This window comes from Danio rerio, chromosome 11 (assembly GCF_052040795.2).
Source record: "Danio rerio strain M-AB ecotype USA chromosome 11, GRCz13ab, whole genome shotgun sequence".
Lineage (NCBI taxonomy): Eukaryota > Metazoa > Chordata > Actinopteri > Cypriniformes > Danionidae > Danio > Danio rerio.
In genome coordinates, this window is record NC_141031.1 from 1,085,001 (window position 1) to 1,099,720 (window position 14,720).

General features: G+C 33.5%; 1 protein-coding gene across 1 annotated transcript in view; it reads right to left on the reverse strand.

The window, feature by feature from the left end:
• The window catches only part of slc6a1b (solute carrier family 6 member 1b), a 25,020-nt gene extending 16,298 nt beyond the window's left edge, over positions 1 to 8,722 (reverse strand). Inside the window, exons 1-7 of the mRNA NM_001007362.1 lie at positions 8,497 to 8,722; positions 7,333 to 7,691; positions 7,095 to 7,226; positions 6,626 to 6,726; positions 6,261 to 6,370; positions 5,866 to 5,998; positions 2,692 to 2,826 (exon numbers count right to left, since the gene is read on the reverse strand). Of these exons, the coding sequence (NP_001007363.1) occupies positions 2,692 to 2,826; positions 5,866 to 5,998; positions 6,261 to 6,370; positions 6,626 to 6,726; positions 7,095 to 7,226; positions 7,333 to 7,567 (846 nt within the window). The 5' untranslated portion in view covers positions 7,568 to 7,691; positions 8,497 to 8,722. The remainder of the gene's footprint in view (positions 1 to 2,691; positions 2,827 to 5,865; positions 5,999 to 6,260; positions 6,371 to 6,625; positions 6,727 to 7,094; positions 7,227 to 7,332; positions 7,692 to 8,496) is intronic.
• Between the last annotated feature and the right edge of the window lie 5,998 nt (positions 8,723 to 14,720).

Below are 14,720 nucleotides of genomic sequence, written 5' to 3' on the forward strand. Positions count from 1 at the left end.
TTCTTCTGTTGAACAAAAAAAAAAATATTTTAAAGAAAACCTGTAACCACTGACTTCCGTTTGTTTTTCCTATTATGGAAGTCTATGGTTACCAGCTTTCAGCTTTCTTCAAAGTATCTTCGTTTGTGTTTCTGTTGTGTTTATTAGAAAAAAAGAAACTCGTAAAAATTTGGAAACACTTGACAGAGACTAAATAGACAGTAAATTTTCATTTCTGGGTGAACTGTCCTTTTCATGCATGTGTAAATAGGGAGCATTCAGATAGTTATTAATAAACAGGTTATTATTGTTTTGCATATTTAAATTTAAATTTTTATTTTGATACCATTTTCTGTTAAATTTGATCATCATTTTCTCACATATTGCAAAAATGTTTCATGTTCTTTCTTCTGTTAACCACAAACAATATTCTGCAAAAAACCGGTAACCATTGACTTCCATTAGTTTTTCCTACTATGGAAGTCAATGGTTACCAGCTTTTAGCTTTCTTCAAAATATCTTTGTTTGTGTTTCTTTTGTGTTTATTAGAAAAAAGAAACTCATAAAGGTTTGGAAACACTTGATAGAGAGTAAATAGACAGTAAATTTTCATTTCTGGGTGAACTGCCCCTTTACATTTCAGTGTGTATCTGGAGCATTTGATAAATAAACATGCCATTATTGTTTTGCAGTTTTTAATTTAGTTTTTGGTTTTGTTTTGATGCTATTTTTACATTTTCTGTTAAGAGGATAGAAAATTCTGTCATCATATTATGCCATTATTGTTTTATTTTCTACTGTTGAACAAAAAATATTTCAAAGAAAACTGGTAACCATTGACTTCTGTTTGTTTTTCCTACTATGGAAGTCAATGGTTACCGGTTTTCAACTTTACTTAAAACATCTTCTTTTGTGTTTATTGGAAGGAAACTCTGAAATGTTTAGAAACACTTGATAGAGAGTAAATAAATTGTAAATTTCATTTTTGAGTGAACTGTCCCTTTAATTTTGTTTAAATTTGGAGCATTTAATAAACATGTAGTTATTGTTTTGCATTTGTTTTTCATTATTTTCTGGTTTTGTTTTGATGCTATTTTTACATTTTCTGCAAAAAGGATGGAAAATTCTGTCATCATATCATGTCATTATTGTTTGATTTTCTTTCTTTTTTTAAACACACAAAAAATATATATATTGAATAAAATTAAAAGCTTAAAAACTGGTAACCATTGACTTTCATAGTTAAAAAAACAAATAGAAGTCAATGGTTACTGTTTTTTCAGCTTTCTTCACAATATCTTCTTTTGAGTTTACTAGAAGAAAGACTACTCAAAATATTTGTTGCTGCTTGTTTAAACTACTTATTTATATTGAGCTGAATCAACACAATTCTTGAGGGTTTTTGTTGGATAACTTAGTTGTTTTATGTTCAATCAGCTTAAGTTTGTAGAAACAATTAAGTTAATTTATTCGATTTGTGTTGAGACAACATAAAGAAATTGTGCTGATTCCTGTATTTTTTTACAGTGAAACTTGATGCTCTTTCTTCTGTTGAACACAACAAATACTATGAAGCAAAACGGTAACCACTTACTTCCATTTGTTTTTCCTACTATGGAAGTCAATGGTTACCGGTTTTCAGCATTCTTCAAATTATCCTCTTTCGAGTTTATTAGAAGAAAGAAACTTGATTTTCGTTCCTCCGTTGAACACACAAACTATTTTAAAGAAAACCTGTAACCATTGACTTCCATTTGTTTATCCTACTATGGAAGTCAATGGGTACCAGCTTTCAGCATTCTTCAAAATATATATACATTTTTTGGAGTTTATTAAAAGAAAGAAACTCCTAAAGGTTTGGAACTACTTGAAAAAGAGAGTAAATAGACAGTAAATTTTCATTTCTGGGTGAACTGCCCCTTTCATTTTAGTATTAAGCATTTAATAAACATGTTATTATTGTTTTGCATTTTTTAAATGAGTTTTTTTATTTTTTATAATTTATATTATTTTTACTTTTTCTGTTAAAATGATGGAAAATTCTGTCATAATTTCATGTCATTACTTATTGGTTTTCTTTCTATGGTAAACACAAAAATATTTTTGAAGAACACCAGTAACCATTGACTTTCATTTGTTTTTCCTATTATGGAAGTCAATGGTTACCAGTTTTCAGCTTTCTTCAAGATAACTTATTTTGTATTTATTAGATGAAAGAAAGTCAGAAACATTTGAGAGAGAGTAAATAGACAGTACATTTTAATTTCTGGGTGAACTGTCCATTTAATTTCTGTGTAAATATGGAGCATTCAGAGATTTATTATTAGACATGTTATTATTGTTTTGCATATTTAAACTAGTTTTTATTTTCATACTATTATCTGTTAAATTCAGTCATTATTTTCTCACATGTTCCACATCTGTTAGATGTTATTTCTTTTGCTGAACACAAAAATATTTGGAAAAAACCTGGTAACCTTTGAGTTTCATTTGTTTTTCCTATTATGTAAGTCAATGGTTACCGGTTTTTCAGCTTTCTGCAAAATATCTTCTTTTGTGTTTATTAGATGAAAGAAACTCAGAAAGGCTTGGAAAGGTTATTTAAGTAAACGGTTCAGTAGTTTCATATATAGTCTTAGTCTTAGTTTACTAAAATAAGCTTGCTGCAAACACACACGTTCATTACTGTATGCTAATTACACAGCGCTATACCTCTGATTCCTTCAGTTTGCTGAACTCAGGCGTCACGTAGAATAAAATGCCCTCTTTGGCCCCCGGCAGCGTCACTCCACGGATGAACAGGATAAACAGCATGAAATAGGGGTACGTGGCGGAGAAATAAACCACCTGAAACAAACATTAACAGCCTTGAGAAACACACACACACTTACTCAAACACACACACACACACACACACTCACAGGTTTGCTTTGATATCATGAGATAGTGATTTTATCTCAAGAAATGGAAGCTCATCGAAGCGTGACGAGTTTCCATTATTCTCTTCAGTCTCATCGGTTCTGGTCTTGCTTGACTCGGGGGACAATTTAAAAAAAATGTGTCGTTTCTATGCTAATATATTCATAGCTAATATATTTAATACTGACTTTTTTCTTATGTGTAATAATACACTGAAAAAAATGATTCATTGGATTTACTAAATGTTTTTTAAGGTAAGTAGTTGCAATAATTTCATATGAGCTGACTTTAAACAAACAAACCAACGAAGTAGAACGCTACCAAATTTAATTCGTTAAATTCAGCCCATATAAATTGTTCGCAACCACTTTCCTTCAAATAAATCCAGCGAACCATATATTTTCATAGCGTGTATTTATGCAGTTATTTATTCATTTATTTTCCTTTAGCTTACTCCCTTATATATCAGGGGTTGCCACAGCGGAATGAACTGCCAACCATTCCAGCATATGTTTTACATAGCAGATGCCCTTACAGCTGCAACCCAGTACTGGAAAACACCCATACATAGTCACTCTTACACACACACACACCAATTCTTACACTACAGCCAATTTAGTTAGTCACATCATGTGTTTGGACTGTTGGGGATATATAAATATATATTTGTTCATATAGAAAATCATTTGCCCCTCTTGATAAATATGAGTAATATTGTTGGTGGAAATAAATCCGCATTGTTTAACTTTTTAATCATTCATTGAAAAAAAAATCACAAAACTAACATTTAGTTGAAATAAAACAAATAAAAACCATTAAGAAATCCTTATCAATTTTCATTTTTTTCTCTAATTTAAAGCTTTTGTGAGCTCGGGTTTCTCAGAAAACTCAGAAGTGACCAATCTTCCTTGCAAAAAAAACTTTTCTTCCTTTGATTTTTATTGTGTTTGTAGTCTAATTATCAAAAATAAATTATAAAAATGTATATATATTGTTTTGTTTTCAGAAAAAAAACACATCAAAATTTGTAACAAATTTGGTAGGTGAAATAATCTAAAATCGCTTTACCCACTGGCAGGTTATTTATCTTATTTTAATGAAAATCTTGCTTAATTTTGACTGTTTTTTTTTTCTTTTCTGAAAACATGAGACATGTTTTTACCAAATTATTTTGAATGTTTTACTGTAATATTCATCTTGATTTAATCTGAATGCATTTACTCTAGAAAACTGTTGTTTTATTGTTCATAAAAAATGTTAAATAATTTTTTTTGTCTCGTTTCTAGTCCAAATATCTAAAAATTCTTAAACCAAAAAGCATTTTATAGACCAGCAAAAAATATAGTCTTTTTTCAGAAATAATGATCAAAATTAAGTGAGTTTCACCTCAAAACAAGCAAAATAATCTAAAAATAAGTTTATTTGGATGACAATTTTGCTTATTATAAAAATATTGACTCAGTTTTCTTTTAAAAAAAAAAAGATTTTTTTTTATTTGTGTATAAAATGCATTTTGATTGAAGGATAAAGACTAGAAACAAGACTAAACCTCTAAGTAAGAAAATATTTTTATTAAATTATTTATTTTTGCATTTATATGTTCATTTAATGTATTAAAAGCAACTGCTCAAGTGTTTATTGATGATTAGAGTTGTCCTTTGGGAGTGGTGTTGTGTGCAGAAGCCTTGATGCTCATCCCCAATCCTCAACTGTACGCCTAAATCCCAAAATAGCATTTGCAAAAGGACATTCGTAGGACTTTTCTTTTCATAAGAAAAGTCAAAATTAAATAATAATAATAATAATAATAATAATAATAATAATAATAATTAATCTGGCATTGTGGTAATTGAAATAATCTAAAAAAAATCTTATTTTGCATACACCACTGGCATTTTTTGACTGTTTTTTTTGTCCTTTTCTGAAAACAAGACACATATTTTTGCTTAATTATTTTGACTTTATAACTACAAAATGCATCTTGATTTAATTTGAATGCATTTTTAGACATTTACACTACAAAAAAGGCTAAATAATTAAGAAAAGCACTTAATTTGCAGTGTTTATTTACTGCATTAAAAGCAAGAGCTTAAGTGTTTATTGCTGATAAAAATGAATAAAAATTATTTTAAAAAAGGTTTCTGTCTTGTTTCTAGTCCTTATACCTCACAATTCCTAAATCAAGAAGCATTTTCTAGACAAGTAAAAAATACAGTCTTGTTTTCAGAAATAATGAGTCAAAATCAAGTGAATTTCTTCTTTAAACAAACAAAACAATCTAAAAAGAGGTTTATTTGGAAGATTTCTTTACTTGTCTATAAAATGCATCTTGACTGAAGGATAAAGGATAGAAACAAGACTAAACCTCTAAGACAATCATTTATTTATTTATTTATTTGTTTGTTTATTTGTTTATTTGTTTGTTTATTTATTTTGTATGTATATGTTTATTTAATGTATTAAAAGCAAGTGTTTATTGTTGTCCTTTGGGAGTGGTGTTTGGTGCAGAAGCCTTGATGCTCATCCCCAGTCCACGACTGCAGGCCTAAATCTGAAAATTGGGGACATTTGTACCTTATTCATGAACAGAAATTAAACAAAATTAAAAAGTAATAATTAAATAAATATTAATAATAATTAGCCAGTGTGTCAAGTAAAAAAACAGGCTCATTTTGCTAAATTTTGAGGATTTTTTTTCCTTTTTCTGAGAACGACACATTTATTTTTACTAAATCATTTTGACTTTTTGATCTTGATTTAATCTGAATGCATTTTTAGATATTTACATTATCAAAAAAAAATGCAGTATGAATAATAAAGCAGTGTCTACTTAATGCATTAAAAGCAAGTGCTTATTTGTTTATTACTGATTAGAATTTTTATTTGGGCAGGGTGATTTTCATTTCCATTTGAAGCCTCGACTGTAGGCCTTAATCTGAAACTGCTTTGGCACAAGCACTTCCATACCTTTCCAGTCCATCCTACGCCCTTCCAGATGCAAAAATAGACCAGGACCCAGGCGATGGCCAGTGTTATAGCTAACGGCAGTCTGATCTCTCCCGGCTTCTCCAGGCCGTCCGTCAGCTGATGCATGTTACGTCTAGACAAGAGGAGCAGAATAAACAGCATTAGAGCATGCAGAATTAATTAATATCCGCCAGCACATAAATGCTCTGCAATAGAGCCGGGCTAATTGTAGATGCAAAACATTCAGCCGGGCATGTTTGCCAGAAAAAATGGGACAATAGCGGCATTTCTGAGCGACAACAGTGGCTCTTTTACACAGCCCGGCACAAAAGAGGAGTGTGTGCGTGTCGCTGGAATACCAAACTGCAGAGTTTTTCACAGAAATCGGCTCTTACTCCCAGAACTCCACCACGGCGCTGGTCATGTTCCCGATGTTCGCCATGCTGTAGTTGGAGAAGCATTTGTCCGTATTCCAAGGGTTGTCGCAAGATTTCCAGGGGAGATCCTGAAAACATGTTAGAGAGCATCTGAATGTGCAGTTCAGGGGGTTTCAGATGTTTGTTCAAACTTGTTTTTTAAAATGAGCTGGATCAACACAATTCTTGGGTGTTTTTGCAGGACAACTTAAATGTTTTTATGCTTAATCCACTTAAATTTGTAAGAACTATTAAGTTAGCTTAATCAATTTGTGTCTGGACAACATTGTGAGGAAGCCAGCATTTTTTGCACAGTGTAGCTCAAGTGTGAAGCGTGTACTTACTGTGGTGAATGAGTTATACAGATAGTAAATCGCCCATGCAATGATGACAATGTAGTAAATGTTAAGCCAGAACGACAGGACTGCTGCAGCCAGGCCAACACCTACGGAGATATGTGCGCTACAATCACTGCACAGTTCATCGCATTTTGTGTGTGTGTTTGTGTGTGTGTGTGCATGTGTGTTTGGCATGAGTGACATTTACAAGCTTCAGTGCAGGCTGTGTTCAGCGCGCTATTTATAATTTGAATGCGCGAGACTTCCGGTGTCATCTTTTTATGAATCGTCATATTTCTGTCACATCATTAAATTGTTATTTCATATCATCTTGTGCTCGTTAACACAGCGTTAATATTTGTTATGATCTCGACACTCGCGGAGGAATATTCTCGCGCGTTCACAGAAAATAGCGTGCGTGCGTAATGAGTGCAATCATTGATCTGAGGTTATTGATGCTCCATATGTTGGTTACCTTTAAACATAGGAGCAAGTTTCCACACTCCAAGCCCACCAATGGACGTGTACTGGCCGAGGGCCGTTTCCAGAAAAAACAACGGGACCCCAGCAAATATAAGGGTCAAAAAGTAAGGAATCAAGAAGGCCCCTATACAGACAGAAGAGCAACACAATCAGACACATTGAAATATAATCCGTCTCTGCGCTTCCAATGATTTTACTCCTTTTCTTTCGAAGCTGGAAAATACATTTACCTCCTCCGTTTTTCCCGCATAGATAAGGAAATCTCCAGACATTGCCGAGTCCAATGGCGTAGCCAACACAAGACAGAAGAAAGTCAAATTTTCCCTGCCATGTTTCCCTGTCGGGAAGTTCCTTCTTCTTCTGAACTTTGACCACCAGAGTTTTTGGTTTGTCGTTGGCGGTGGGCGCTTCGTTCACTTCTGTTAAAACGTGTCCATCGGAGGCTTTGGTGCCGTTCGTGGCCATGTCTCGGGGTTTGGTCCTGGCGGTCGGACGGGAGAGTTCAGCACCGGTCCACGTAGACAGCAGCTTCGCGGTTCGTTAAACCCACGACTAGAACCAAAAAACGCCGATGATGCTTGACAGTGACCTGGAAATGAAGGAGAGGGAGGGCTGGTTTAGATATGTGCATTGGTTATAACTGTTTCTGCACGAACAGTATACAAAAATAAAATAAGACGCGAGTTAAAATACAAATTGCGCACCTGCGATTGGTGCGCGCACGCATTTATTTATTCATTTATTTTTTAAAAAACCTACAAAACTCAGTTGTTCATATATATTTATTTTAAATGTCTGAAATGATTGCGCTTTTTTGTTTGTTTTCTAAAACTTTAACCGTGCGATCTATTGCAAAATAGTCATGTTTGCATTTCTTAATAATTTCTAATTATTTTAAGCGTGAATTTTGAGTTTAAAACGGAATGCAAATTATAGATCTTACTTTAGTTGTCTTAAACAGTTGCAATAAATGCAAAAACAGATTATTGTGTCGATTATTATGTGGATTACATCCATTTAAAATGAACGGAGCTCCAAGCGCGCGGCGCGTCCAAAGCTGTGCGCGCGGATGTCAATGCGCCCGCGCTGAAAGCGCGCACAAAAAGTCGCGCAAATCTGCCCATTTGCATCTGCGAAATGTTTTAATACAACAAATCAACCTTTTTCGATTACAATCCCGAAATGAACGCAAGAAGCTAAAATATTTCCAATTACGCACAGTGCATTCGAAGAAAATATGTGACATGCGCGCTCGACCAACGCGTTTCATAATACGCCTAAAAGTCAATCTATCATTTCTCAAATTACTTTATGCAAGCATCTTTCTAAATGCATGTGTTTTTTATGCAAAAAAAGCACGCTATAAATCAGTCAGACGTGTTGTAGGTACTTACGCCAGAACAGGTTTCCAGCCAGTTTGGTTTGTGGCGGCGCGTATCCGCTGGTTCCTCTCCAATTCGAGCGCTTGCAATTTCACTCGTCCAAAGCAGTGCAAAATGTTTCCATGAAGTCAAATGAAGATAATAATAGTTAGAAGAAGAGGAATAAGAGTTATCCAGAGGGTAAAGGTGAGCGGGTCCGGGCGCCTGGTGCTGTCCAAAAGTGCGGTGGTGCTGAAGGACAGACGGGGAAACAGACACGAGCAGCTCCTGCGTCTAGAATCCGCGTCCAGTGATCTTACATGAAGCACAGACCGTCACTCTCAATGTCAGCTCAAAGTCGACCCTCCCCGAACTCAGCATCTCCACCACTGAGATCCCACACACTGACACCTTCTCCTCTCCAAGCGCTTTATATGCTTTCTATACATGCAGGCTTTTTTCTTTCTTCTTCTTCTTTTACTTCAACTTGCGCTGCATGGTCTGTGTGTGAGAGAGATCAGTAATGCACACTGGCATTGCTTTCTACTAATGATTTACTCATTTTAATTGCAGTAATGTTACTGAGCTCTGCCTGGAAATGCGTATTGCGCTAATACAGTGAGAAAAAAAAGCTTGAATGATTTTTTTGGTCTTGTTTTTAGTCCAAATATCTAAACATTCCTAAATTAAGAAGCTTTTTCTAGACAATATTGGTTGTTTTCAGAAATAAGGAGTTAAATTGAAGTGACTTTTTGATTAAAATAAGCAAAATAATCTGACAATAGGGTAAAAGATATGATGTTGTTTTTTTGCCTTTTGACATATCCTTTATTTCACTTTCCACATTGGCAGATTATGTTGCTTGCTTTAATTAAAAACTCACTTTATTTGACAAATGTTTAATGATATTTGGTCTAGAAACAAGACAAAAACTCAAAGTAGGAAAAGTATCTTTTTCCATGCAGTTGTAAATGCAAACCAACATGCAAAGAAATGCAAAGCAAATAGATTTTCTAGATATGAACACATTTAGTAGATTTCTTAAATAATATATTTACACATTCAAGACTAAAATTAGACCATATAAGCAGTCAAAAATGTTAATTGCATTTTAAATAAGATTTATCCAAATAAATAGGTTTTACACTGATGTATGGTGTGTTAGGACTAGACAGAGATTTGACTGAAAATCTAGAATCTGAAGGTTAAAAAAATCTTAATACTCTTAAAATTACATTGTAAATAATCTAAACGAAGATCTTTGCTATGCACATCAATAAAAAAAAATAAGTTTTGATATATTTACAGTAGACAGATACAAAATGTCTTCATGGTCTTGATGTCTTGGCTTATTTAGTTTTTATTATTTTGACAATTTTTTTTGGCTATACTCATGCAGATGAGTCTGATTTTGTGGCCCAGGGTCACAAATCTACCTGTTTAAAAAAATAAAATAGTAAAAAACAAATCTTAAAAATGAATATCAAAGATAAAACCATTGCTTTCATTTTATTGCATAAAAATACTGATCTTACACAGCTTTTCTTACTTGGATTTTTTTGTTTTGTTTCTAGTCAAAATATCTAAAAACTCCCAAATCAAGAAGCTTTTTCTAGACAAGCAAAAATTATTGGTTGTTTTCAGAAATAATGAGTCAAAATGAAGTGAGTTTTGGATTAAAATAAGCAAAATAATCTGACAATAAAGGAAATGATCCTGTTTTTCCTTTGACATAAGATTATTTCATTTTCCAAATTGGCAGATTACTTTGCTTGTTTAAATTAAAAACTCATTTTATTTTGACAAATGTTTAATGAAGAAAATGTTTATGATATTTGGTCTAGAGAAGAAAAAAATAAGAAAGGCATCACTTGCATGCAGTTGTAAATGCAAACTAACATGCAAAGAAATGCTAAGCAAATAGATTTTCTAGATATGAACACGTTTTGTAGATTTCTTAAATAATATATTTGCACATTCAGTTTTAAAATTAGACCATATAAGCAGTCATAAATGTTAATTTAATTTGAAATGAGATTTATCCAAATAAATAGGCTTTACATTGATGTATGATTTGTTAGGATTGGACAGAGATATGAAAATATAGAATCTGAGGGTTCAAAACAAATCTAAATACTTAAAAAAAATCACATTTAAACAGTTTATATGGAGATATTTGCAATTCACATCAATAATAAAAAATAAGTTTTGATTTAATTACAATAGAAAGTTATCGAATGTCTTCATGGTACACAATCTTGATCTTTTAGCATTGAAAAATGTATTATTTTGCCTATTATCTTGGTATACTCATGTGACTTGAGTCTGATTTTGTGGTCCGGGGTCTCAAATCTACCCATTTTAAAAATAAATGCAATATAAACCACTTTTAAGGAATAAATAATAGAGATAAAAACATTGCTTTCCTTTTATTGCATAAAACACTGATACTTCACTGCAGAAATGCTTTTCTTACTTTGATTTTTAGTCTTGTTTCAAGTGCAAATATCTATACATTTTTTTAATCAAGAAGCATTTTCTAGATAAGCACAAAATATTGTGTTGCTTTTAAAAAATAATGAGTCAAAATTGAATGAGTTTATCATTAAAACAAGAAAAACGATCTCCCATTGGGGTCAGCAAAACAATCTTATGTCAAAACAAAAAACAAGATTATTTTTCTTCCCTCATTCACAGATTATTTTGCTTGTTTTAGCTTAATTCACTTAATTTTGTCACATTATTCTTTAAAACATGACAATACGTTTTGCTTGCCTAGAATTTGTAGATATTTACAAACAAGCAAGCTTTTGCGGTGCGGATACTGGCATACATGCTTCTAATTAAATCAAGCACAATATTAAAGGTGTGCATAAAAATGAACAGCACTGTTACTTTTGTCCACACGAAACATCCCTGACCTGAATATTTACAGCCATTCAGAGATCAGAGCTGAGCTGAAACAATGCAGATGAGTTTTTTGAAGAGTTGAAAAAGGCCCGAACTGCTTTACTCTGTATTTAAAAAAACACACAGCGTCAGATTGGGATGACGATGCCAGTCATTCAGTGGATTCTGCTAAACAGCGATAAGGAAACAGTCAGTCAATAAGTAGAGTCTGGGGGAGGCAGATAAATTGAAAACTGCTCTTATAATCTTCTTAGCCGACTGTCTCCCGAAATAAAATACCCTTGCGGGGGGAACCTAAAGCGAGAGCCGGCGCAGAAGTTAACTCTACCCCACATTCATTTAGTGCTCTGTAATTGGATGTTAAGCATTCGCAGATCAAGAAGTCTTCAGACAAGATGAGCATCCCTGATTCAGGGTGACAATGAAAAATAAGTGTGTGCTCATTCATCGGCTCCTGCGTTTCTGGAGACCGCAGCCTGTGAGGAGGCTTTTCAGACATGCAAACACACGCATGGATACATGAATCACGTTACAGCACTGCACTGATGTATATGTCATCATAACAGATAAACTGCATGGCAGAGACAACTACATCACTTATGCTGGACATGATTATGCAGACGCTACAGAATGTCTCCGTGTGTAATTCCAGGCACTCTCAGAAAAACAAAAGCTGCATTTATTGTATATGCAGGGTCTAAAAAAGGCACATAAAGGTGTGTGTGTGTGTGTGTGTGTGTGTGTGTGTGATTTATATATACAGTTGAAGTCAGAATTATTCGCCTCCCCTTTTGATTTTTTTTTCTTTTTTGAATATTTCCCAAATGATGTTGAACAGATTCAGGAAATATTCACAGTATGTCTGATAATATTTTTTCTTCTGGAGAAAGTCTCATTTGTCATATTTCGGCTAGAATACAAGCAGTTTTTAATTTTTTTAAAAACATTTTTGGAGAGAGGTCAATATCCCTAAAAATGTCCAATATAGAGGAGATTTTGGTGAGCTCTGAATCTTTAAAAGGAAACATTTCAGAGATAAATTCTGCACTACACTGCAAAAAATGCTTTTCTTGCTTAGATTTTTTGTCTTGTTTCTAGTCTAAATATCTAAAAGATTTTATATCAAGAAGCATTTTTTAGACAAGCAAAACATATTGCCTTGTTTTGAGAAATATTATGCCAATATTAAGTCAGTTTTTCCTTAAAACAAGTAAAATAATCTGCCAATGGGGTGAGCAAATTAATCTTGTTTTTTCTTTTGACGTAAGATTATTTTGCTTACCCCATTGGCAGATTATTTTGCTTGTTTTGAGGAAAAACTGACTTAATATTGGCATAATATTTCTCAAAACAAGGCAATATGTTTTGCTTGTTTGGAAAATTCTTCTTGATTTAGGAATTTTTAGATATTTAGACTAGAAACAGGACAAAAAATCTAAGCAAGAAAAGCATTTTTTGCAGTGTAGTAGAATATTACAACTCTTCACTGCATGGGATCACTTAAAAACGTGTGGCAAAGAGATTTGGGATATCATTTTAATGACGATCAGTGGGAGGCAATATGCCAGAATACTCTCACTCATCTTTCCAATAACAGAATAACTGAACAAAATTATAAATTTATGCATAGGATATCTGACCCCACTTCGTTTGAGCAAAATGTACCCTAATGTATCATCCAGATGTCACAGATGTAAAACCTCATGCATGTTTTTTTGGGAATGCAAAAAGCTAACATTTTTCTGGAAAGCAGTACAGGACTTTACAGCCAAAGCTTTGCAAGTTCCATTGGACAACACACCAACACTATACCTCTTTAGTACAGAACTGAACAAGACACTTGATCCTATTTCTATAAAGAGACTCAGCATCATCTCCCATCTTGCAAAAAAATGCATTTTGCTCAACTGGAACCAACAAAAACCTCCAACATTTGAACTGTTCATACAACTCTTGAATGAAACAATGCTCTTGGAATAATATACATACTACTTAAAAAACAAAGGGCATGCCTTTCAAAAAATATGGTTGCCTCTAATGATCCTCTGACTCTATGAACACATCTGATGTATTTTCACAATATGTGTGACCTTAACCACGGCATAACTTTGTGTATTTTTTTTGTATTTTGTTTGTATGTTTATTTATTTCTTTATTATTACTATTATTATTTTTGAATTTATTTAATTTTTTTTCTCTTTGCCTTTTGCTGCTATACTTGTCTACTGATTCATTTGTCTTTGCCCTTTTTTGTTTACGTTTGTGTTCACTAAAATCAATAAACAAAGAATAAAAAAATTAAAATAAACATTTATGGGACAATATTATTAGCCCCTTTAAGCTAACAAACCATCATTATATAATAACTTGCCTAATTACCCTAACCTGCCTAGTTACCCTTATTAACCTAGTTTGCCATTAATTCATGAATAAAATAGTAATACAAATTTGCAAACTCAATGAATCATATTTTTACTGTAAAGGGGCAGTTGCGTTAAGATATTATACTGTAAAAAGATTTATAAGATTTTATACTGTAAAATGAAATTGCAGTAGTGCTCTGCTACTGTAAACCAGAGGGAGTTTACAGCAAGTAAGTTACCGCAAATATACAGTAAAATGTCTAACAGTGCATGACTCCTTCTGTGGTCCTGAATCCACCACTAAACTCAGGCACCAGCCAAACTGCTGAATCAGTTTTTACTATCGAAATGCATCCTGCTTTTCTCTTAAAGCTCGTAAACATTTGGTGTCTGCAACATTTTTACTATTGATTGACTATGTTGATGTTTTATAGATGCATGTATCAAACAAAAGTCTTCAGCCTTTAAACTCCATCCATCACAGTGCTCTAAGGTTTGTTACAGGCTGTCAAAGACTTACTCAGCATTGTGAATTGTATGCCAAAGCGGAGTGGCCTTCTCTGTATGTAAGAAGGTACACCCACTGGATGACTCTTTTGGGACTGGTGCCTTCATACCTATGTCCCCTTTTCCATAAGTCTACAAGACAGTACGCCCTACGCTCAAGTGAGTCTTATCATTTGACTGTTCCCTGGGTTCGAACTGAAATAGGGAAGCGAGCCTTTAGTCATGCCATTCCCTCATCCTGGAATACTCTTCATTCATTCATTCATTTTCTTGTCAGCTTAGTCCCTTTATTAATCCGGGGTCACCACAGCGGAATGAACCGCCAACTTATCCAGCACGTTTTTATGCAGCGGATGCCCTTCCAGCTGCAACCGATCTCTGGGAAACATCCACACACACATTCACACACACACTCATACACTACAGACAATTTAGCTTACCCAATTCACCTGTACCGCATGTCTTTGGAGTGTCGGG